The sequence below is a fragment of the Oncorhynchus keta genome, chromosome 11, assembly GCF_023373465.1.
Source record: "Oncorhynchus keta strain PuntledgeMale-10-30-2019 chromosome 11, Oket_V2, whole genome shotgun sequence".
Taxonomy (NCBI): domain Eukaryota; kingdom Metazoa; phylum Chordata; class Actinopteri; order Salmoniformes; family Salmonidae; genus Oncorhynchus; species Oncorhynchus keta.
Window position 1 is genome coordinate 7,319,318 of NC_068431.1, and position 22,860 is coordinate 7,342,177.

General features: G+C 48.1%; 1 protein-coding gene across 1 annotated transcript in view; it reads right to left on the minus strand.

The window, feature by feature from the left end:
• LOC118373878 (peripheral-type benzodiazepine receptor-associated protein 1) overlaps nucleotides 1-22,860 on the minus strand; it is a gene marked incomplete at its 3' end in the record, with an annotated part of 283,366 nt that overhangs the window by 164,483 nt on the left and 96,023 nt on the right. The window contains 3 exon segments of the mRNA XM_052457506.1: nucleotides 1,192-1,353; nucleotides 11,348-11,476; nucleotides 15,480-15,587. Coding sequence (XP_052313466.1) covers nucleotides 1,192-1,353; nucleotides 11,348-11,476; nucleotides 15,480-15,587 — 399 coding nt within the window.

Here is a 22,860-nt window from a genome sequence, read left to right on the forward strand (position 1 = left end):
ATAAGAATGTAATTGTTATGTTATTTGTTCACTCGGGTTCTGGCGGCAAGTGAGCTGGCAAATCCTAGATGCCATTGTCTGCCGTTGAGCCTAATGCCTATTTTTAAATGATTTCTCTCTTTGACTGTCTGTGACTAAGATCTAATTTTCCTGGACTTAACATCTGCTTGGGAGTATTACCCCCCACAACAACGGCTTCACAGACATTACTGCTGGATCAAACTACCTATCATCAATTCAGTTCACCCCTGGGATAATACTCCCATCAATTCAGTTCACCCTGGGATAATACTCCCATCAATTCAGTTCACCCTGGGATAATACTCCCATCAATTCAGTTCACCCTGGGATAATACTCCCATCAATTCAGTTCACCCTGGGATAATACTCCCATCAATTCAGTTCACCCTGGGATAATACTCCCATCAATTCAGTTCACCCTGGGATAATACTCCCATCAATTCAGTTCACCCTGGGATAATACTCCCATCAATTCAGTTCACCCTGGGATAATACTCCCATCAATTCAGTTCACCCTGGGATAATACTCCCATCAATTCAGTTCACCCTGGGATAATACTCCCATCAATTCAGTTCACCCTGGGATAATACTCCCATCAATTCAGTTCACCCTGGGATAATACTCCCATCAATTCAGTTCACCCTGGGATAATACTCCCAAGCAGATGTTAAGTCCAGAAAAATTAGATCTTAGTCGCAGACAGTCAAAGAGAGAAATCATTTTGAAATAGTTATTTACAACCTCTTCTCACCACTGACATCTATCTACACATGTGCATCAGTACAGCCCAGTCACCAGTTCAGGCTTAGAGAGAGGGTTTATCCTGCCCAGCAGAGGGCAGAACTGAGGCATTAAAGACCTTCGATGAGGTTGGTGAATAGGACCGACTACAATGGATGATACAGTGATCCTTTAGTGGGCCTACTACTCCTCTTAGATAATAGGGTTTCTTATTGAAATGTTCAGTGCTTCGGATGAGTTTGAGCAAGAAGAGGAGCAGAACCACCAGTTATTGATTACATAATGAGTGACTAGTTATTTGACATGCAAGGTTTTGTTTTAGATCAGGGATTATGGAACGGTCCGTCTAAAACACAAACTCCATGTTGTTATTGAAAGGCCGTGTTTAGGGGATGAATTGGCTGCTGCTGGGATATGGTATTGTGTACCTTGGCTGTGCCCAAGCGCGTCTCCATCTCCCTACACTCCTGCTGCAGGACGGCGATCTCCTTGTCCTTGGAGAGCAATGTGTCTGCGTGCTGCGCCAGATCACGGGCTCGTTGACGGGCGAACGCCCGCTTGTACTGCTCCACCGGAGCTGGGGCATTCACCTAGACAGACGGGAAGGGTTAGAGGTTAAGGGTCAACACAAAGAAGGACTGTTCATCACAAATACGCCAGTTCTGACTGGTCGTGTTCTCATGTTATATAGTGGACTTATAGCCCTTGACCCGTTCATTAAGTATTATATAGTTTAAGTCTAGCTATTCCCTGTAGGCTAGTCATTCAAGGTTCCAACTCTCAGTCAAAAATCAACATTTTCAAATTATAATGTTTTCCTCTAATATGGTACTATTAAAGGCCCAGTGAACTATTTTTGTGAAATATATACAGTACCAGTCAAAAGCATGGATACACCTACTCATTCAAGTTTTTTTTTTTTACAACTATTTTCTACCTTGTAGAATAATAGTGAAGACATCAAAACTATGAAATAACACATATGGAACCATGTAGTAACCAACAAAGTGTTAAACAAATCAAAATAATTTTTTGATTTTTTAAAAAGTAGCCACCCTTTGCCTTGATGACAGCTTTGCACACTCTTGGCATTCTCTCAAACAGCTTCATGAGGTAATCACCTGGAATGCATTTCAATTAACAGGTGTGCCTTGTTAAAAGTTAATTTGTGGAATTTATTTCCTTCTTAATGTGTTTGAGCCAATCAGTCATGTGACTAGGTAGGGGTGGTATACAGAAGATAGCCCTATTTGGTAAAATATCTAGTCCATATTATGGCAAGAACAGCTCAAATAAGCTAAGAGAAATGACAGTCCATCATTACTTTAAGACAAGAAGGTCAGTCAATACGGAACATTTCAAGAACTTCTAAAGTTTCTTCAAGTGAAGTTGCAAAAACCAGCAAGCACTATGATGAAACTGGCTCTCATGAGGACCTCCACAGGAAAAGAAGACCCAGAGTTACCTCTGCTGCAGAAGATACGTTCATTAGAGTTACCAGCCTCAGAAATGGCAGGCCAAATAAATGCCAAATAATAGTTAAAGTAACAGACACATCTCAACATCAACTGTTCAGAGGAGACTGCGTGAATCAGGCCTTCGTGGTTGAATCGCTGCAAAGACTATAATTTGTTTAGAGTGAAGAGTGAAGGAAAAGCATCAAACAAGTGCTCAGCATATGTGGGAACTTCTTCAAGACTGTTGGAAAAGCATTCCAGGTAATGCTGGTTGAGGGAATGCCAAGAGTGTGCAAAGCTGTCAAGGCAAATTGTGGCTACTTTGAAGAATCTCAAATATAAAATACATTTTTATTTGTTTAACACTTTTGTGTTATTGGGTTATTTAATAGTTTTGATGTCTTCACTATTATTCTACAATAATAAAAAAAAAAAGTAAAAATAAAGAAAAACCCTTGAATGAGTAGGTGTGTCCAAACCTTTGACTGGTACTATATATATATTACCCCTACTTCCGGCGGCTATGTCTCCGGGGACAAATTAGCTAGCAACAGAAAGCTAGCTAAATATCCATGAATGTTTCACGTGTTTCGACCTGAACCTAAGATAGTTGGTGTCATAGTTGGTTTTGGTGTTTGAACCTGTTGTACCATGAACGTGTCTGATGGAGATCAACATAAGCACGCAGACGTGCGTTGTGGAGACGGAGAGCTCAGCACGTAACTGTCATTTCAAAGTGTTTTAATTAAATATCAAAGACAGTCTATAAATAACATTTAGGTCAGCCCTGTTCAAAAGTCAATTACAAAAGAAGAAGAAATAGATTTGGACACTCTGAAAGGTCTGTCTTTTGCTTCTCATTTGATTGCTGAGGCTTTACTATTGATTGTGCTGTGCTGCTCTAGGAAAAGGAGAAAGGGGTGGGAGAAGAGAGAGAGAGGGAGGGTGAACAATAGAGAGGGAGGGATGGTGAGAGGGAGAGAGAGAGAGGGAGGGTGAGAGGGAGGGTGAGAGGGAGAAAGAGAAAGAGGGCTAGAGAGAGGGAGGTTGAGAGGGAGAAAGAGAAAGAGGGCTAGAGAGAGGGAGAAAGAGGGCTAGAGAGAGGGAGATTGAGAGCGAGAAAGAGGGCTATAGAGAGGGAGGTTGAGAGGGAGAAAGAAAGAGGGCTATAGAGAGGGAGGTTGAGAGCGAGAAAGAGGGCTATGGAGAGGGAGGTTGAGAGGGAGAAAGAGAGAGGGCTAGAGAGAGGTAGGTTGAGAGGGAGAAAGCGAGAGGGCTAGAGAGAGGTAGGTTGAGAGGGAGAAAGAGAAAGAGGGCTAGAGAGAGGGAGGTTGAGAGGGGGAAAGAGAAAGAGGGCTATAGAGAGGGAGGTTGAGAGGGGGAAGGAGAAAGAGGGCTATAGAGAGGGAGAGGGTATTTATAAGGCTGGTGAACAGGTCCTGTGTGGAATACTGAGGCAGCCAATGGGCTGGTGGCTGACCTGGTGGCCTGGATAGAGACAGGAGGTTGTACTAATTAGCCCAGGCCTGGTGGAGGGAGGGGGAAGGGAGTGGCTGATTATCCCAGGCCTGGTGGAGGGAGGGGGAAGGGAGTGGCTGATTAGCCCAGGCCTGGGGGAGGGAGGGGGAAGGGAGTGGCTGATTAGCCCAGGCCTGGGGGAGGGAGGGGGAAGGGAGTGGCTGATTAGCCCAGGCCTGGGGGAGGGAGGGGGAAGGGGCTGATTAGCCCAGGCCTGGGAGGGAGGAAGGGAGTGGCTGATTAGCCCAGGCCTGGGGGAGGGAGGGGGAAGGGAGTGGCTGATTAGCCCAGGCCTGGGGAGGGAGGGGGAAGGGAGTGGCTGATTAGCCCAGGCCTGGGGGAGGGAGGGGGAAGGGAGTGGCTGATTAGCCCAGGCCTGGGGGAGGGGGGGGGAAGGGAGTGGCTGATTAGCCCAGGCCTGGGGGAGGGAGGGGGAAGGGAGTGGCTGATTAGCCCAGGCCTGGGGGAGGGAGGGGGAAGGGAGTGGCTGATTAGCCCAGGCCTGGGGGAGGGAGGGGGAAGGGAGTGGCTGATTAGCCCAGGCCTGGGGGGGGAGGGAGGGGGAAGGGTGGCTGATTGCCCAGGGGGGGAGGGAGGGGGAAGGAGTGGCTGATTAGCCCAGGCCTGGGGGAGGGAGGGGGAAGGGAGTGGCTGATTAGCCCAGGCCTGGGGGAGGGAGGGGGAAGGGAGTGGCTGATTAGCCCAGGCCTGGGGGAGGGAGGGGGAAGGGAGATTAGCCCAGGCCTGGGGGAGGGAGGGGGAAGGAGTGGCTGATTAGCCCAGGCCTGGGGGAGGGAGGGGAAGGGAGTGGCTGATTAGCCCAGGCCTGGGGGAGGGAGGGGGGGAGGGAGTGGCTGATTAGCCCAGGCCTGGGGAGGGAGGGGGAAGGGAGTGGCTGATTAGCCCAGGCCTGGGGGAGGGAGGGGAAGGGAGTGGCTGATTAGCCCAGGCCTGGGGGAGGGAGTGGCTGATTAGCCTAGGCCTGGGGGGGGGAGGCTGATTAGCCCAGGCCTGGGGAGGGAGGGGAAGGGAGTGGCTGATTAGCCCAGACCTGGGGGGGAGGGGAAGGGAGTGGCTGATTAGCCCAGGCCTGGGGGAGGGAGGGGAAGGGAGTGGCTGATTAGCCCAGGCCTGGGGGAGGGAGGGGGAAGGGAGCTGATTAGCCCAGGCCTGGTGGGGGAGGGGAAGGGAGTGGCTGATTAGCCCAGGCCTGGTGGGGTGGCTGATTAGGGGGTGGGGGAGGGGCTGATTAGCCCAGGCCTGGGGGAGGGAGGGGAAGGGAGTGGCTGATTATCCCAGACCTGGGGAGGGAGGGGGAAGGGAGTGGCTGATTAGCCCAGGCCTGGGGAGGGAGGGGGAAGGGAGTGGCTGATTAGCCCAGGCCTGGGGAGGGAGGGGGAAGGGAGTGGCTGATTAGCCCAGGCCTGGTGGGGGAGGGGAAGGGAGTGGCTGATTAGCCGAGGCCTGGTGGGGTAGGGGCTGATTAGCCCAGGCCTGGGGGAGAGAGGGGAAGGGAGTGGCTGATTATCCCAGACCTGGGGAGGGAGGGGAAGGAGTGGCTGATTAGCCCAGGCCTGGGGGAGGGAGGGGGAAGGGAGTGGCTGATTAGCCCAGGCCTGGTGGGGGAGGGGAAGGAGTGGCTGATTAGCCGAGGCCTGGTGGGGTAGGGGCTGATTAGCCCAGGCCTGGGGGAGGGAGGGGAAGGGAGTGGCTGATTAGCCCAGGCCTGGGGGAGGGAGGGGAAGGGAGTGGCTGATTAGCCCAGACCTGGGGGAGGGAGGGTGAAGGGAGTGGCTGATTAGCCCAGGCCTGGGGGAGGGAGGGGAAGGGAGTGGCTGATTAGCCCAGGCCTGGGGGAGGGAGGGGGAAGGGAGTGGCTGATTAGCCCAGGCCTGGGGGAGGGAGGGGGAAGGGAGTGGCTGATTAGCCCAGGCCTGGGGGAGGGAGGGGGAAGGGAGTGGCTGATTAGCCCAGACCGGGGGGAGGGAGGGGGAAGGGAGTGGCTGATTAGCCCAGGCGGGGGGAGGGAGGGGAAGGGAGTGGCTGATTAGCCCAGGCCTGGTGGGGGGAGTGGCTGATTAGCCCAGACCTGGGGGAGGGAGGGGAAGGGAGTGGCTGATTAGCCCAGGCCTGGGGGAGGGAGGGGAAGGGAGTGGCTGATTAGCCCAGGCCTGGGGGAGGGAGGGGGAAGGGAGTGGCTGATTAGCCCAGGCCTGGGGAGGGAGGGGAAGGGAGTGGCTGATTAGCCCAGGCCTGGTGGAGGGAGGGGGAAGGGAGTGGCTGATTAGCCCAGGCCTGGGGGAGGGAGGGGGAAGGGAGTGGCTGATTAGCCCAGGCCTGGGGGAGGGAGGGGGAAGGGAGTGGCTGATTAGCCCAGGCCTGGGGGAGGGAGGGGGAAGGGAGTGGCTGATTAGCCCAGACCTGGGGGAGGGAGGGGGAAGGGAGTGGCTGATTAGCCCAGGCCTGGGGGAGGGAGGGGGAAGGGAGTGGCTGATTAGCCCAGGCCTGGGGGAGGGAGGGGGAAGGGAGTGGCTGATTAGCCCAGGCCTGGGGGAGGGAGGGGAAGGGAGTGGCTGATTAGCCCAGACCTGGGGGAGGGAGGGGGAAGGGAGTGGCTGATTAGCCCAGGTCTGGGGGAGGGAGGGGGAAGGGAGTGGCTGATTAGCCCAGGCCTGGGGGAGGGAGGGGGAAGGGGAGTGGCTGATTAGGCCCAGGCCTGGGGGGCCTGGGAGGGGGAAGGGAGTGGCTGATTAGCCCAGGCCTGGTGGGGGGAGTGGCTGATTAGCCTAGGCCTGGTGGGGGGAGGGGCTGATTAGCCCAGGCCTGGGGGAGGGAGGGGAAGGGAGTGGCTGATTAGCCCAGACCTGGGGGAGGGGGAGGGGAAGGGAGTGGCTGATTAGCCCAGGCCTGGGGGAGGGAGGGGAAGGGAGTGGCTGATTAGCCCAGGCCTGGGGGAGGGAGGGGGAAGGGAGTGGCTGATTAGCCCAGGCCTGGTGGGGGGAGGGGGAAGGGAGTGGCTGATTAGCCGAGGCCTGGTGGGGTAGGGGCTGATTAGCCCAGGCCTGGGGGAGGGAGGGGAAGGGAGTGGCTGATTAGCCCAGACCTGGGGGAGGGAGGGGGAAGGGAGTGGCTGATTAGCCCAGGCCTGGGGGAGGGAGGGGGAAGGGAGTGGCTGATTAGCCCAGGCCTGGTGGGGGAGGGGAAGGGAGTGGCTGATTAGCCGAGGCCTGGTGGGGTAGGGGGCTGATTAGCCCAGGCCTGGGGGAGGGAGGGGAAGGGAGTGGCTGATTAGCCCAGGCCTGGGGGAGGGAGGGAAGGGAGTGGCTGATTAGCCCAGACCTGGGGGAGGGAGGGTGAAGGGAGTGGCTGATTAGCCCAGGCCTGGGGGAGGGAGGGGGAAGGGAGTGGCTGATTAGCCCAGGCCTGGGGGGGGGAGGGGGAAGGGAGTGGCTGATTAGCCCAGGCCTGGGGGAGGGAGGGGAAGGGAGTGGCTGATTAGCCCAGGCCTGGGGGAGGGAGGGGGAAGGGAGTGGCTGATTAGCCCAGACCTGGGGGAGGGAGGGGGAAGGGAGTGGCTGATTAGCCCAGGCGGGGGAGGGAGGGGGAAGGGAGTGGCTGATTAGCCCAGGCCTGGTGGGGGGAGTGGCTGATTAGCCCAGACCTGGGGGAGGGAGGGGAAGGGAGTGGCTGATTAGCCCAGACCTGGGGGAGGGAGGGGCTGATTAGCCAAGAGAGTTGACCAGTAGAGTTGAATGCTGCTTCCACAAGCTAAAGCCTACTACGTATTTAACCTTTTCCCTTTAAGAACATTACAATCTAAAGAGGAGCAGAGAATTTGACAATGTTATAACTGGCTACTGCTATAATACCTAAACTATCCACCTGGACAGCAATGCCACAAAACACATTTCATTCTTCTTCATAACCAATCACAATGACTCCATTTACTGTTTAGGGGCACTAGTAATTCTCAAACAATGACTGCAATTCATCACTCAGTGAACCATTCAGTGCTGCTCAATACAGTGATTTGATTTGGATGTTGCCACTTGTTAAGGAGTCAGGCCCTCTGGTGAAGGCCAAGACAGTGGACACGTAAGCTTTAATAAAACAGTGACACTAGCAGGAACAGTGTTTATCTTTCTTTCAAGCAGTCACGCCCTTCCATCATTGGTGCAGAGTTGGGTTCTTCAAGCAGTCACGCCCTTCCATCATTGGTGCAGAGGAGTGGCAAGCAGAGCCTGTATTGTTTTCTTTGACCGTTTTTATGAGCCTTCCTGATGCAGGGTTTGCACTTTTGGAACTATTCCATTGGTTCAAATGTGCCAGGCAACTCAATCAAGCATAGCTCAAAGTGTTTGAAAGAAAACTACTACTTGAGCCCAAGTCTGCAGAACAGTGAGAACTGTGAAGAGGTTAACACTTGCTAGCGGGACACCTGTCGACAACATCCGGTGAAATTGGAGGGCAATTCAAATAAATAATCGTAATATTAAACATTTTATGAACATACAAGTATGTTATATCGGTTACAAGCTTAAATTTGGGTAACTCTAACTGCATTGTATGGCTTACAATAGGCTTTACATCAAAAGCATACCATCTGATTGTTTGAGGATAGCGCCCCACATCAACATATTTTTCAACCAGCACAGGCTTCATAAAATCACAAATAGCGATTAAATAATCACTTACTTTTGAAAAACTTCCTCTGTTTGCAATCCCAAGGGTCCCAGCTACAACATGAATGGTCGTTTTGTTAGACAAAATCCTTTTTATATCCCAAAAAGTCAGTTTAGTTGGTGCCATCGATTTCAGTAATCCACTCGTTCAACATGCAGACAAAGGAATCCAAAAGCTACCGTTTAAACTTTGTTCAAACAAGGTTTCTATTTAATCGTCAGGTACCCTAAAATGTAGATAAACTATAATATTTCATAAAGAAGTATGTTCAATAGAAAAGTTAAATTAACGCGTCCTCTTCCTCGGAGAGGAAGACTGATTTTCCACTGTGACTCTTTGTACCAAAACTCCAAATTCTTCCTCGTTTTGGAAGAAACACGCCTGAAACCTTGAACAAAGACTTTGACACCTAGTGGAAGCCATAGAAATTGCAATCTGGGAGCTGGAATTGCATAGGACCCATAGCTTTCCATTATAAGAGCCTGGGACCTCAAAATAAAATATTTTGGTTGGTTTTTCTTTGGATTTTCTCCTACCATATCAATTGTGTTATAGTCTCATACATTATTTCAACATTTCTACAAACTTCAAAGTGTTTTCTACCCAATGATACTAATTATATACATATCCTGGCTTCTGGGCCTGAGTAACAGGCAGTTTACTTTGGGCACGTCAGTCAGGCGGAAATTCTGAAATTCTGAATTCTGAAAAAAGGAACCTTGCCTAGTTAAATTAAGGTAAAAGAAAATAAATTACATTTACAGATACCTGAAACTGTTGCCTATTGCCATTTACAGATACCTCAAACGGGTACAAGCTGGCCTATTACCGTTTACAGATATATCTAGTGCCTTACTGCAAGGCTTAGAGAACAAATTCGTATTTATAATGACAGCCTAGGAACAGTGGGTTAACGACAGATGTTTACCTCGTCAGCTCGGGGTAACAGGCAGTGCGTACCCGTTTGAGGTAGGGGCTGATTAGCCCAGGCCTGGGGAGGGAGGGAAGGGAGTGGCTGATTAGCCCAGACCTGGGGAGGGAGGGGGAAACAGGGATAGGCGTCTCTGTATATACCACTGAGGTATGGTCTAGACTATATGTGTACAGAGTAAGGCACTAGAGTCTAGACCAGTGGTTGCCAACCAGTCAATAGCGATATTTCTGTAGAAAAGCTAAGAAACGATAAAGGCTTGCGCTCCTTTTTTAAAATCGTGTTGAGCTGTTGCCGGTAGGTGCACTTGATTCAAAAGTCCTGCGCACCGAGTAAGCAAAGTGTTCCTATGAGACAAACTCACCGCCTACCCGGTGGACCTGCAAATCTGTGACTAAATCGAGTAAATCGGGTGCGTCACCTGAGTGGGTTGATTCACTGATGTGATTTTCCTGTCTGGGTTGACGCCCCCCCTTGGGTTGTGCCATGGCAGAGATCTTTGTGGGCTATACTCAGGATGGTAAGTTGGTGGTTGAAGATATCCCTCTAGTGGTGTGGGGGCTGTGCTCTGGCAAAGTGGGTGGGGTTATATCCTTCCTGTTTGGCCCTATCCGGGGGTGTCCTCGGATGGGGCCACAGTGTCTCCTGACCCCTCCTGTCTCAGCCTCCAGTATTTATGCTGCAGTAGTTTATGTGTCGGGGGGCTAGGGTCAGTTTGTTATATCTGGAGTACTTCTCCTGTCCTATTCGGTGTCCTGTGTGAATCTAAGTGTGCGTTCTCTAATTCTCTCCTTCTCTCTTTCTTTCTCTCTCGGAGGACCTGAGCCCTAGGACCATGCCTCAGGACTACCTGACATGATGACTCCTTGCTGTCCCCAGTCCACCTGGCCGTGCTCCCCTCTCTCTGGTCGTCAGTCTCACCGGAGGAAAGGAAGGAGAGAGCAGGTGGAAGACGGTGTCCCCTCTCTCTGGTCGTCAGTCTCACCGGAGGAAAGGAAGGAGAGAGCAGGTGGAAGACGGTGTCCCCTCTCTGGTCGTCAGTCTCACCGGAGGAAAGGAAGGAGAGAGCAGGTGGAAGACGGTGTCCCCTCTCTCTGGTCGTCAGTCTCACCGGAGGAAAGGAAGGAGAGAGCAGGTGGAAGACGGTGTCCCCTCTCTCTGGTCGTCAGTCTCACCGGAGGAAAGGAAGGAGAGAGCAGGTGGAAGACGGTGTCCCCTCTCTCTGGTCGTCAGTCTCACCGGAGGAAAGGAAGGAGAGAGCAGGTGGAAGACGGTGTCCCCTCTCTCTGGTCGTCAGTCTCACCGGAGGAAAGGAAGGAGAGAGCAGGTGGAAGACGGTGTCCCCCTCTCTCTGGTCGTCAGTCTCACCGGAGGAAAGGAAGGAGAGAGCAGGTGGAAGACGGTGTCCCCTCTCTGGTCGTCAGTCTCACCGGAGGAAAGGAAGGAGAGAGCAGGTGGAAGACGGTGTCCCCTCTCTCTGGTCGTCAGTCTCACCGGAGGAAAGGAAGGAGAGAGCAGTGACCCTGAGATGCGGTTGGGAAAAGTCAGAAACTCGATCATCTTTCTAGAGCCCTGACTTTTCGAGCTGAAGATCAGTGACGTCGTGATTTGACCAGATGCAGGTAACACCAGTCCAGTAAAACAAAAAAGCTAATGATTTAAATTCATCAAAGAGCTGCACAAACCAACTGATCTATTTTATTATCAAAGCTCGAGTTTTGAAATATAATATAGTCTGATTAATAACAATATTGGCAGGCCAATCATATAGCCAATATGCTGTGATAATGTATTAGGCCAACTGCCCAAACCTCATTCCTACAAAACTGTTTGTGTGAGGTTAATGTAAAAAAAAAAATAATCTGAGCAGTAGCTTGCTTTTTGACTGAAAGTGATCTTGACTCAGAAAAGGTTGGTGACCACTGGTCTAGACTGTAGATGTAAAGAGTAAGACACTAGAGTCTAGACTATATCTGTAGAGTAGGTGTAGTGTACCATTTTGAGGTTAGCCTCCTGTAGTTTGTGTGCTCTGTCCTCCAGCCTCCGAGCGATGACAGCCAGCTCTATGTTCTTCCTCCTCAGACGCTTCACCTTCTCCTCCGTCTCCGGGGCGCTGCTCTTACGCTGCAGTGTGAGAGAAGGATAAAGAGAGAGGTCAGCGAGGGGAGGACGGCTCATAATAATGCCTGAAACGGAGCAAATGGAATGGCATGGAAACCATGGAAACCATGGAGACCATGTGCTTGGTGTATTTGATACCATTCCATTTATTCTGCTCCAGCCGTTACCATGAGCCCGTCCTCCCCAATTAAGGTGTCACCAACACCGTGTGAGAGATGTATCACAACCCTCCTCCACAGGCCTGCAGCTCTGTCTGACACAGCACCGTGTGAGAGAGATGTATCAAAACCCTCCTCCACAGGCCTGCAGCTCTGTCTGACACAGCACCGTGTGAGAGAGATGTATCAAAACCCTCCTCCACAGGCCTGCAGCTCTGTCTGACACAGCACCGTGTGAGAGAGATGTATCAAAACCCTCCTCCACAGGCCTGCAGCTCTGTCTGACACAGCACCGTGTGAGAGAGATGTATCACAACCCTCCTCCACAGGCCTGCAGCTCTGTCTGACACAGCAGGACAGGACAGGTGTTGTGAGAACAGGACCAAAATAGTACAGTAGCTGGAACTGAAGAGAAGAGCTCAAAAGACAAAAGCTAGTTCTGGTTTTAAGTTTTAACTCCACAGCTCTGGAAACTTTTTCCCAAGACCCTTGGAACTTGGTCTTTTGTGGGGGGCAATTCCACTGTTACAGAGTGACGCTGAGAATACCATCGTTCCCTTTAAAATGTGTTTCCAACAAACAAAACAAACAAAACAACGATATACAATGTTAAACAAGCCATACAACTCTACTTCCACAGAACATTTGACAAAAACGGTTTGTGTCGTCATTCTGTTAACAAACTTTGCATCTGCACTGTTCAAGTAAATGTGCTTTTGTAAAATGTTCAGTGGAAATGGTTAAAAGTAGTCCTTGAGCATAGAGTTACGGTCAATCAATGTTTTTTGCTTGACATACATTTTAAGGCCAGGCAAGACACCTTAATAGGGAGTTTTGTTCCACTTAATCAGATCACAATCAACTTTTACCAGTTGAGTGTAGACACAGTTGAATGTAGACACAAATATTTTTGTAGAAACAGTTCATAAGTATTTTTCTAAATGCACATTAACTTTTCCTAACACCGGCTAAAGTAAATATTTACATGTCATTTTGTTAAGACATGCAGGACAGGACTTGTCCAGAGCAGATTGTGGATAATTACTATTTTCATCTTTCTATCTGTCAAGTACTAAATCTTTTTTGGTGGCATTTTCTCCCCTAAATAAAGATAACATATCAACAATTCCCTCTGGGAGAATACAGTGCATTCGGAAAGTATTCAGACCCCTTGACCTTTTCCACATTTTGCTAGGTTACATCCTTATTCTAAAATGTATTAAAACGTTTTTTCCCCCCCCCTCATCAATCTACACAATAACGACAAAGCAGAAACAAGTTTAGACGTTTTTGCTCATTTATAATAATAATTTAAAAAAATAATGAAATATCAAATTGACATAAATATTCAGACCCTTTATTCAGTACTTTGTTGAAGAACCTGGCAGCGATTACAGCCTCGAGTCTTCTTGGGTGTGACGCTACAAGGTTGCCACACCTGTATTTGGGGAGTTTCTCCCATTCTTCTCTGCATTGCTGCACAGCTATTTTTAGGTCTCTCCAGAGATGTTTGATCGGGTTCAAGTTCGGGCTCTGGCTGGGCCACTCAAGGACATTCAGAGACTTGTCCAGAAGCCACTCCTGCGTTGTCTTGGCTGTGTGCTTAAGGTCGTTGTCCTGTTGGAAGATGAACCCCCCCTCGGTCTGAGGTCCTGAGCAGGTTTTTATCAAGGATCTCTCTGTACTTTGCTCAATTCATCTTTGCCTCAATCCTGACTCGTCTCCCAGTCCCTGCCGCTGAAAAACATCCCCACAGCATGATGCTGCCACCACCATGCTTCACCGTAGGGATGGTGCCAGGTTTCCTCCAGGTGTGACGCTTAGCATTCAAGCCACGAATTCAATCTTGGTTTCATCAGACCAGAGACTTTTGCTTCTCATGGTCTGAGAGTCTTTAGGTGCCTTTTGGCAAACTCCAAGTGGGCTGCCATGTGCCTTTTACTGAGGAGTGGCTTCCATCTGGCCATTGTACCATAAAGGCTTGGAGTCTATATGCTGTACATTGTGTGCAAAAGGCATGAGGAGGTAGGCGAATAATTACAATTTAGCAGATTAACACTGGAGTGATAAATGAGCAGATGATAATGTGCAAGTAGACATACTGGTGTGCAAAAGAGCAGAAAAGTAAATAAATAAAAACAGTACAGGGATGAGGCAGGTAGATTGGGTGGGCTATTTACCGATGGACAGCTGCAGCGATCGGTTAGCTGCTCAGATAGCAGATGTTTAAAGTTGGTGAGGGAGATAAAAGTCTCCAACTTCAGAGATTTTTGCAATTCGTTCCAGTCACAGGCAGCAGAGAACTGGAAGGAAAGGCGGACAAATGAGGTGTTGGCTTTACGGATGATCAGTGAGATACACCTGCTGGAGCGCGTGCTACGGGTGGGTGTTGCCATCGTGACCAGTGAACTGAGATAAGGCAGAGCTTTACCTAGCATGGACTTGTAGATGACCTGGAGCCAGTGGGTCTGGCGACGGATATGTAGTGAGGGCCAGCCGACTAGAGCATACAGGTCACTGTGATGGGTGGTGTAAAGTGATTTGGTAACAAAACGGATGGCACTGTGATAAACTGCATTCAGTTTGCTGAGTAGAGAATTGGAAGAGTATTGGAAGCAGTGTGACAGGGTCTAGGTTTGTTGGTTCAGTACCACTACGTCTTGGCTCATTCAATGAGACAGGGTCTAGGTCTACTGGTTCAGTACCACTATGTCTTGGCTCATTCAGTGTGACAGGGTCTAGGTCTGCTGGTTCAGTACCACTACGTGATTAAGTACTGCTACATGCGGTCGTAGGCTCTGACAGTTCTAGCAGTTTAAGATTTGTTTGCCTTTATCATGTTTGGCTGGTGTTACGAGCCGCGTGGGGCTGGTGTTACGAGCCGCGTGGGGCTGGTGTTACGAGCCGCGTGGGGCTGGTGTTACGAGCCGCGTGGGGCTGGTGTTACGAGCCGCGTGGGGATGGTGTTACGAGCCGCGTGGGGCTGGTGTTACGAGCCGCGTGGGGCTGGTGTTACGAGCCGTGTGGGGCTGGTGTTACGAGCTGCGTGGGGATGGTGTTACGAGCCGCGTGGTGTTACGGGGCTGGTGTTACGAGCCGTGTGGGGCTGGTGTTACGAGCTGCGTGGGGATGGTGTTACGAGCCGCGTGGGGCTGGTGTTACGAGCCGCGTGGGGCTGGTGTTACGAGCCGCGTGGGGCTGGTGTTACGAGCCGTGTGGGGCTGGTGAGTTACCTGATGGTAATTGACCAATATGAACACAGCCGGCACTGAGTACGCAGTCAATACTACGATAATATTACAATAAACAATAATACAATTGTGAGTAGTCAGATTCATATAATTGTTTGATTTAAACATTTATCCTACATGCTGTGCAAGAAGAAAGATTTCCCTATTAATCTGTTTACATGACACATCTGAAATCAAGCTACCTGATGGCACTCTGATAAACGCACAAAATCGGCAATAAAATGTATGTAACTTTTAAAACATTTTCTCATATTAATGGACTAAAATATCCCGCATATCACATCATTTCACCACTTGGTGCCTGGCCTTAATGTGAATAATCTGAGTCTCAGCATTGTGGAATTGCCCTGTGTCCTAAACTCAGTAGAATAGTGTAGTCCAGGCCTCTAGCTCCCTCCTGTAGCCTGTTTAGTCCAGGCCTCTAGCTCCCTCCTGTAGCCTGTTAGTCCAGGCCTCTAGCTCCCTCCTGTAGCCTGTTAGTCCAGGCCTCTAGCTCCCTCCTGTAGCCTGTTAGTCCAGGCCTCTAGCTCCCTCCTGTAGCCTGTTAGTCCAGTCTTAGTCAAGTCTAGCCCCTCCATAGAGTTAACAGTGTTTTACCAGCAGGCCGTTCTCCTCTCTCAGGTGGTTGCAGGTCTTCTCCATCTCATCCAGAGATCGCAGCAGCTCGGAGTTCTGACGCATCAGGAAGCCATAGTCAGTGCCGTTCTGGAACACAGAGACAGAACACAACGTATCAACTCTAGAACCTATAGTCAGTGCCGTTCTGGAACACAGAGACAGAACATAACGTATCAACTCTAGAACCTATAGTCAGTGCCATTCTGGAACACAGAGACAGAACATAACATATCAACTCTAGAACCTACAGTCAGTGCCGTTCTGGAACACAGAGAGACAACCCTGATTTGAAGAGGGAGCGGTGACAGAATTCACTGAACAACACCTAGTAAGCAATACTGTACACATGTAAAGAAGTGAAATACTGTAGATATGTTATCAAAAATACAAATCAAGGCTCGAAGCATCAGAACCCATAGAAAGGTAGTTCTAACCTTGAATAGGACTGGACTAAGTGTTAAGAATAGGAGAGACATCTATCTTATAGTACACTAGAACGCAGCAAACATGGACCACAGTGAGGTGGTTTATACCCACTGTTCCCCAGGTGCCGGAGACGTGGATGTCGATTTAAGGCAACCCCTCCGGCATTTCTCTGATTCAGACGGGTTGGGATTAAATGTGGAAGGAATATACATTTCAGTTGAATGTATTCAGTTGGACAACTGACTAGATATCCCCATTTCCCAATATGTCTACTAGATCACAGCTCACTAGATCAGTCTGTAAACATAGCTGAGCGCAGTAGAGCAATATGTCCACTAGATGACAGTAGAGGGACCTATTCACATCCCTGCAGGGAAAGGTGAGAAATCCATATCCTCATTTAAACCAGGGTATTCAGTGGCCTGTAGTGTGTAAATCCATGTAATCATTTAAACCAGGGTACTTAGTGGCCTGTAGTTTGTAAATCCATATCCCCATTTAAACCAGGGTACTTAGTGGCCTGTAGTTTGTAAATCCATATCTTCATTTAAACCAGGGTATTCAGTGGCCTGTAGTTTGTAAATCCATATCTTCATTTAAACCAGGGTATTTAGTGGCCTGTAGTTTGTAAATCCATATCTTCATTTAAACCAGTGTACTTAGTGGCCTGTAGTTTGTAAATCCATATCCCCATTTAAACCAGGGTATTCAGTGGCCTGTAGTTTCTAAATCCATATCTTCATTTAAACCAGCCTGTAGTTTGTAAATCCATGTCTTCATTTAAACCAGGGTATTTAGTGGCCTGTAGTTTGTAAATCCATATCTTCATTTAAACCAGGGTACTTAGTGGCCTGTATTTTGTAAATCCATATCCCCATTTAAACCAGGGTATTCAGTGGCCTGTAGTTTCTAAATCCATATCTTCATTTAAACCAGGGTACTTAGTGGCCTGTAGTTTGTAAATCCATATCTTCATTTAAACCAGGGTATTTAGTGGCCTGTAGTTTGTAAATCCATATCCCCATTTAAACCAGGGTACTTAGTGGCCTGTAGTTTGTAAATCCATATCCCCATTTAAACCAGGGTACTTAGTGGCCTGTAGTTTGTAAATCCATATCCCCATTTAAACCAGGGTATTTAGTGGCCTGTAGTTTGTAAATCCATATCCCCATTTAAACCAGGGTACTTAGTGGCCTGTAGTTTGTAAATCCATATCCCCATTTAAACCAGGGTACTTAGTGGCCTGTAGTTTGTAAATCCATATCCCCATTTAAACCAGGGTATTTAGCGGCCTGTAGTTTGTAAATCCCGAATCTTTTCCTTTGGTTTAACTGTTTAAGACGGTCCCCTTTTGTAATTGAGGCCGGAACACGATCAATTGGTAATAGCTTGTAGGGAGGCAGGGTTGCCATGGTGTAAGGACTTGTAAGTGCCTTGTCATGGGGTAGTCTTCATCGCCTACCCGTGTGGCGTACTTGTGTTCTGCTAAACGGCGTCTCTTTGTCCGTCCAACACCTTGCAGTGTGGACGTTCCAATCTGTAGATGACGTGAGTGGTTGTGCAATTAGTTAAATGCTTGACTTGATACTCTGTTTTAGTAGCTGTGTCACCAAAATACTTGTTCTATGCAATATTTCTGTAATGGTTGCATGTACAGTAAAAGAGCCCCTGGGTTTGTGGTCTAGCCAAGCCTTTTGAGAGTCACCCGGAAGATAGCCGTGGACTAATTTGTCATTTCGGGTAGGACATCTCTTAAAGCCTATGACTTGTGGCTCTAGGAAGACTTGTCGTAAGACCATATCACTTTGGATGATTCCCCAATAATAAAAAATAAAAAATGTATACCCCGTTTTCTCCCCGAAATCCATTTAATGAACCTCCCGACAAACAGCTCTTGTGCTGACGTTGCTTCCAGAGGCAGTTTGGAACTCGATTGTGATGTGTTGCAAACAAAGACAAATTATTTTTACGCGCTTCAGCACTCAGCGGGTCCCATTCTGTGAGCTTCCGTGGCCTACCATTTCGCGGCTGAGCCGTTGTTGCTCCTAGACGTTTCCACTTCACAATTAAAGCACTTACAGTTGACCCGGGGGCAGCTCTAGCAGGGCAGACATTTTACACTGATGACTTGATGGAAAGGTGGCATCCTATGACGGTGCCACGTTGAAAGTCACTGAAGTCTTCAGTACAGGCCATTCTGCTGGAAAATGTTTGTGTATGGAGATTGCATGGCTGTGTGCTTGATTTTCTACACACCTGTCAGCAACGGGAAACAGTGGAATCCACTCATTTGAAGGGGTGTCCACATACTTTGTATGTGTCTCTCCAGAACGGAGATCTATCGCAGTAACATACAATATCACTCCACCATAATGAAACTGCCACATCGAAGGTGAAGACATAATCAGTGCAACGTAATGTGAAATAATCCAACGTAATAAGAAACAGGAGAGATTTGCAGACAGACGAGGCAATAAGGCAGACAGACGAGGCAACAAGGCAGACAGACGAGGCAACAAGGCAGACAGACGAGGCAACAAGGCAGACAGACGAGGCAACAAGGCAGACAGACGAGGCAACAAGGCAGACAGACGAGGCAACAAGGCAGACAGACAAGGCAATAAGGGAGTTAGAAATACAATTTTAGACTGTGAAAGAGAGAAAGACTGTGAGAGAGAAAGACTGTGAAAGAGAGAAAGACTGTGAAAGAGAGAAAGACTGTGAGAGAGAAAGACTGTGAAAGAGAGAAAGACTGAAAGAGAGAAAGACTGTGAAAGAGAGAAAGACTGTGAAAGAGAGAGAGTCTGTGAAAGAGAGAAAGACTGTGAAAGAGAGAAAGACTGTGAAAGAGAGAAAGGCTGTGAAAGAGAGAGACTCTGTGAAAGAGAGAGAGTCTGTGAAAGAGAGAAAGACTGTGAAAGAGAGAAAGACTGTGAAAGAGAGAAAGGCTGTGAAAGAGAGAGACTCTATGAAAGAGAGAGAGTCTGTGAAAGAGAGAAAGACTGTGAAAGAGAGAAAGACTGTGAAAGAGAGACACACACAGAGAGAGAGAGAGAGACTGTGATACAACAACAAAAATCTTCCAATTTGTGCGCTTCTCCTCAGACGCCTCAAAAGGGCTTTGTTTCCATGGTTACGGCTCATGTTGATGATGGCACGTGTGGTGTCCCCCAATTGCCAGTCTCTCTCTAGATGCCTTAAGGCTCAGTTAATTCTACCCGCAGTATAAATCAACACTGATGACCAGCTGTTTTGACTACAGGTCGCCTTCCAGCTGATGCTCTCGTGTGTTCCTCCCTTCTGTATTTTAACCTACAGGGTGACATGGCTCTCGACGTGTACATATCAGTGCAGATCGGGGACGCCAGAAGGACCAGATGGTGTTGGATGAAAACACACATACTGTCAGCCAGCTAGCAGAGACACCATTTTGACGATTAACGGGGTTCATCTGATGATCTGCTGAAGAAAACAGCAACAATGTTAGGTCAAAACAACCTGATAGCAGTGGTGTACGGTACGAGTTAAAAGTCGTTTTTTGGGGGGGGGGTCTGTACTTTACTTTACTATTTATATTTTTGACAACTTTTATTTTACTACATTCCTAAAGAAAATATTGTTATTTTTACTCCATACATTTTCCCTGACAACCCAAAGTACTCGTTACATTTTGAATGCTTATCAGGACAGGGAAATTGTTAAATTGACACACTTATCAAGAAAACACGTGATCATCCCTACTGCCTATGGTCTGGCGGACTCACAAAACACAAATGCATCTTTTGTAAATGATGTCTGAGTGTTGGGAGTGTGCCCCTGGCTGTCTGTAAATTATGTCTGAGTGTTGGAGTGTTCCCCTGGCTGTCTGTAAATAATGTCTGAGTGTTGGAGTGTTCCCCTGGCTATCTGTAAATAATGTCTGAGTGTTGGAGTGTTCCCCTGGCTATCTGTAAATAATGTCTGAGTGTTGGAGTGTTCCCCTGGCTATCTGTAAATAATGTCTGAGTGTTGGAGTGTTCCCCTGGCTATCTGTAAATAATATCTGAGTGTTGGAGTGTTCCCCTGGCTATCTGTAAATAATATCTGAGTGTTGGAGTGTTCCCTGGCTGTCTGTAAATAATGTCTGAGTGTTGGAGTGTTCCCCTGGCTATCTGTAAATAATGTCTGAGTGTTGGAGTGTTCCCCTGGCTATCTGTAAATAATGTCTGAGTGTTGGAGTGTTCCCCTGGCTATCTGTAAATAATGTCTGAGTGTTGGAGTGTTCCCCTGGCTATCTGTAAATAATATCTGAGTGTTGGAGTGTTCCCCTGGCTATCTGTAAATAATATCTGAGTGTTGGAGTGTTCCCCTGGCTATCTGTAAATAATATCTGAGTGTTGGAGTGTTCCCCTGGCTATCTGTAAATAATATCTGAGTGTTGGAGTGTTCCCCTGGCTATCTGTAAATAATATCTGAGTGTTGGAGTGTTCCCCTGGCTATCTGTAAATAATATCTGAGTGTTGGAGTGTTCCCCTGGCTATCTGTAAATAATATCTGAGTGTTGGAGTGTTCCCCTGGCTATCTGTAAATAATATCTGAGTGTTGGAGTGTTCCCCTGGCTATCTGTAAATAATATCTGAGTGTTGGAGTGTTCCCCTGGCTATCTGTAAATAATGTCTGAGTGTTGGAGTGTTCCCCTGGCTATCTGTACATTTTAAAAACAAGAAAATGGTGCCATCTGCTTTGATTAATTTAAGGAATTTGAAATGATTTATACTTTTACTTCTACTTTTGATACTTAAGTATATTTGGAACCAAATACTTTGTCTTTTACTCAAGTAGTATTTTACTGGGTGACTTTCACTTTTACTTGAGTAACTTTCTGTTAAGGTATCTATACTTTAACTCAGGTATGACAATGGGGTACTTATTCCACCCCTGCCCAATGGACAGATACCTATGACATTATAATTGGCCATACATTTTACATGACATATTCCTGTATAAACTATGTACTTTTCAGATTCAGTTTGTTGGGATGAATTGTCAGAGCTGACACTGATGTAAAAATGAATGACGGTCCTCTCTCTCTCTCTCTGCCATCCCTGCCTAAAATGATGGATAGATGGATGGATGGATGCACTGACTACAGGAATGGATGTCACAGTCCCGCTGCTACCTGAATATTAAATATATTCTAAACACTCTATTACCCCCCCCCCCAAATGAGGCCAGCACTAGCCGTTCTCTATAAAGACCCGCTTCTAGCAATTACATCTGTAATCGATACAGACGGTCAGTCAGTGAGTAAATCACCCTTTAAACCTACAGCTCCTCTGGGGTCGGGCAGTATAGACAAGTACTCTTTTAGCAGACGCTCTTCTCCAGAGCGGTAGTGAGTGCGTATATTTTCGTCCTGGTACCCTCCCGTGGGAATCAGACCCACAACCCTGGTGTTGTAAGTACCATGCTCTACTAACAGAGCCACACCTATAGCCCCAACATAGAGCCCTGCAATGCTTTCTCCTCCAAATAAATAGGCCTTTTGCACATGTTGACCAGCGTTACAGGTCTATTAGCTACATCAATAAATTCTATGTGTTATGAAATCTTGGACTTTACTGATACGCGTGACAGGAGAACATTAGGAGGTACCGGTACCCCCTGTATATAGCCTCGTTGTTGTTCTTTTATTGTGTTACTTTATCATATATATTTTTTTAAACCTTAGTTTATTTGGTAAATATTTTCCTAACTCTTTCTTGAACTGCACTGTTGGTTAAGGGCTTGTAAGTAAACATTTCACGGTAAGGTCTACTACACCTGCTGTATTTGGCACATATCATACACAGATTTGATTTGACAAGAGGACATTAGGAAGTACCAAGTTAATGCCAACGATGAGGATTTTCACTTTCCTGGCCTAGCGGCATGTTCCACTGTGGAGCCTTAAGACTCATCACACTGATTTGCTTTCGTCAGTAAATGCCAGAGGAATAGTTGGCTATACAGCTCAAAGGTGAAGCACTGTGTCCTTGAGATCTTTTCAGCTCATCTGTGTTTACCAGCCACAGTCACTGTTTACCAGCCACAGTCTCTGTGTTTACCAGCCACAGTCTCTGTGTTTACCAGCCACAGTCACTGTGTTTACCAGCCACAGTCACTGTTTACCAGCCACAGTCACTGTTTACCAGCCACAGTCTCTGTGTTTACCAGCCACAGTCAGTGTTTACCAGCCACAGTCACTGTCACTGTGTTTACCAGCCACAGTCACTGTTTACCAGCCACAGTCACTGTGTTTACCAGCCACAGTCACTGTTTACCAGCCACAGTCACCGTTTTCCAGCCACAGTCACTGTGTTTACCAGCCACAGTCACTGTTTACCAGCCACAGTCACTGTTTACCAGCCACAGTCACTGTTTACCAGCCACAGTCAGTGTGTTTACCAGCCACAGTCACTGTGTTTACCAGCCTAATTCACTGTGTTTACCAGCCACAGTCACTGTTTACCAGCCACAGTCACTGTGTTTACCAGCCTAATTCACTGTGTTTACCAGCCACAGTCACTGTGTTTACCAGCCTAATTCACTGTGTTTACCAGCCACAGTCAGCGTGTTTACCAGCCACAGTCACTGTGTTTACCAGCCTAATTCACTGTGTTTACCAGCCACAGTCACTGTTTACCAGCCACAGTCAGCCACAGTCTCTGTGTTTACCAGCCACAGTCACTGTGTTTACCAGCCACAGTCACTGTTTACCAGCCACAGTCACTGTTTACCAGCCACAGTCACTGTTTACCAGCCACAGTCACTGTGTTTACCAGCCACAGTCACTGTGTTTACCAGCCACAGTCACTGTTTACCAGCCACAGTCACTGTTTACCAGCCACAGTCACTGTTTACCAGCCACAGTCACTGTGTTTACCAGCCACAGTCACTGTGTTTACCAGCCACA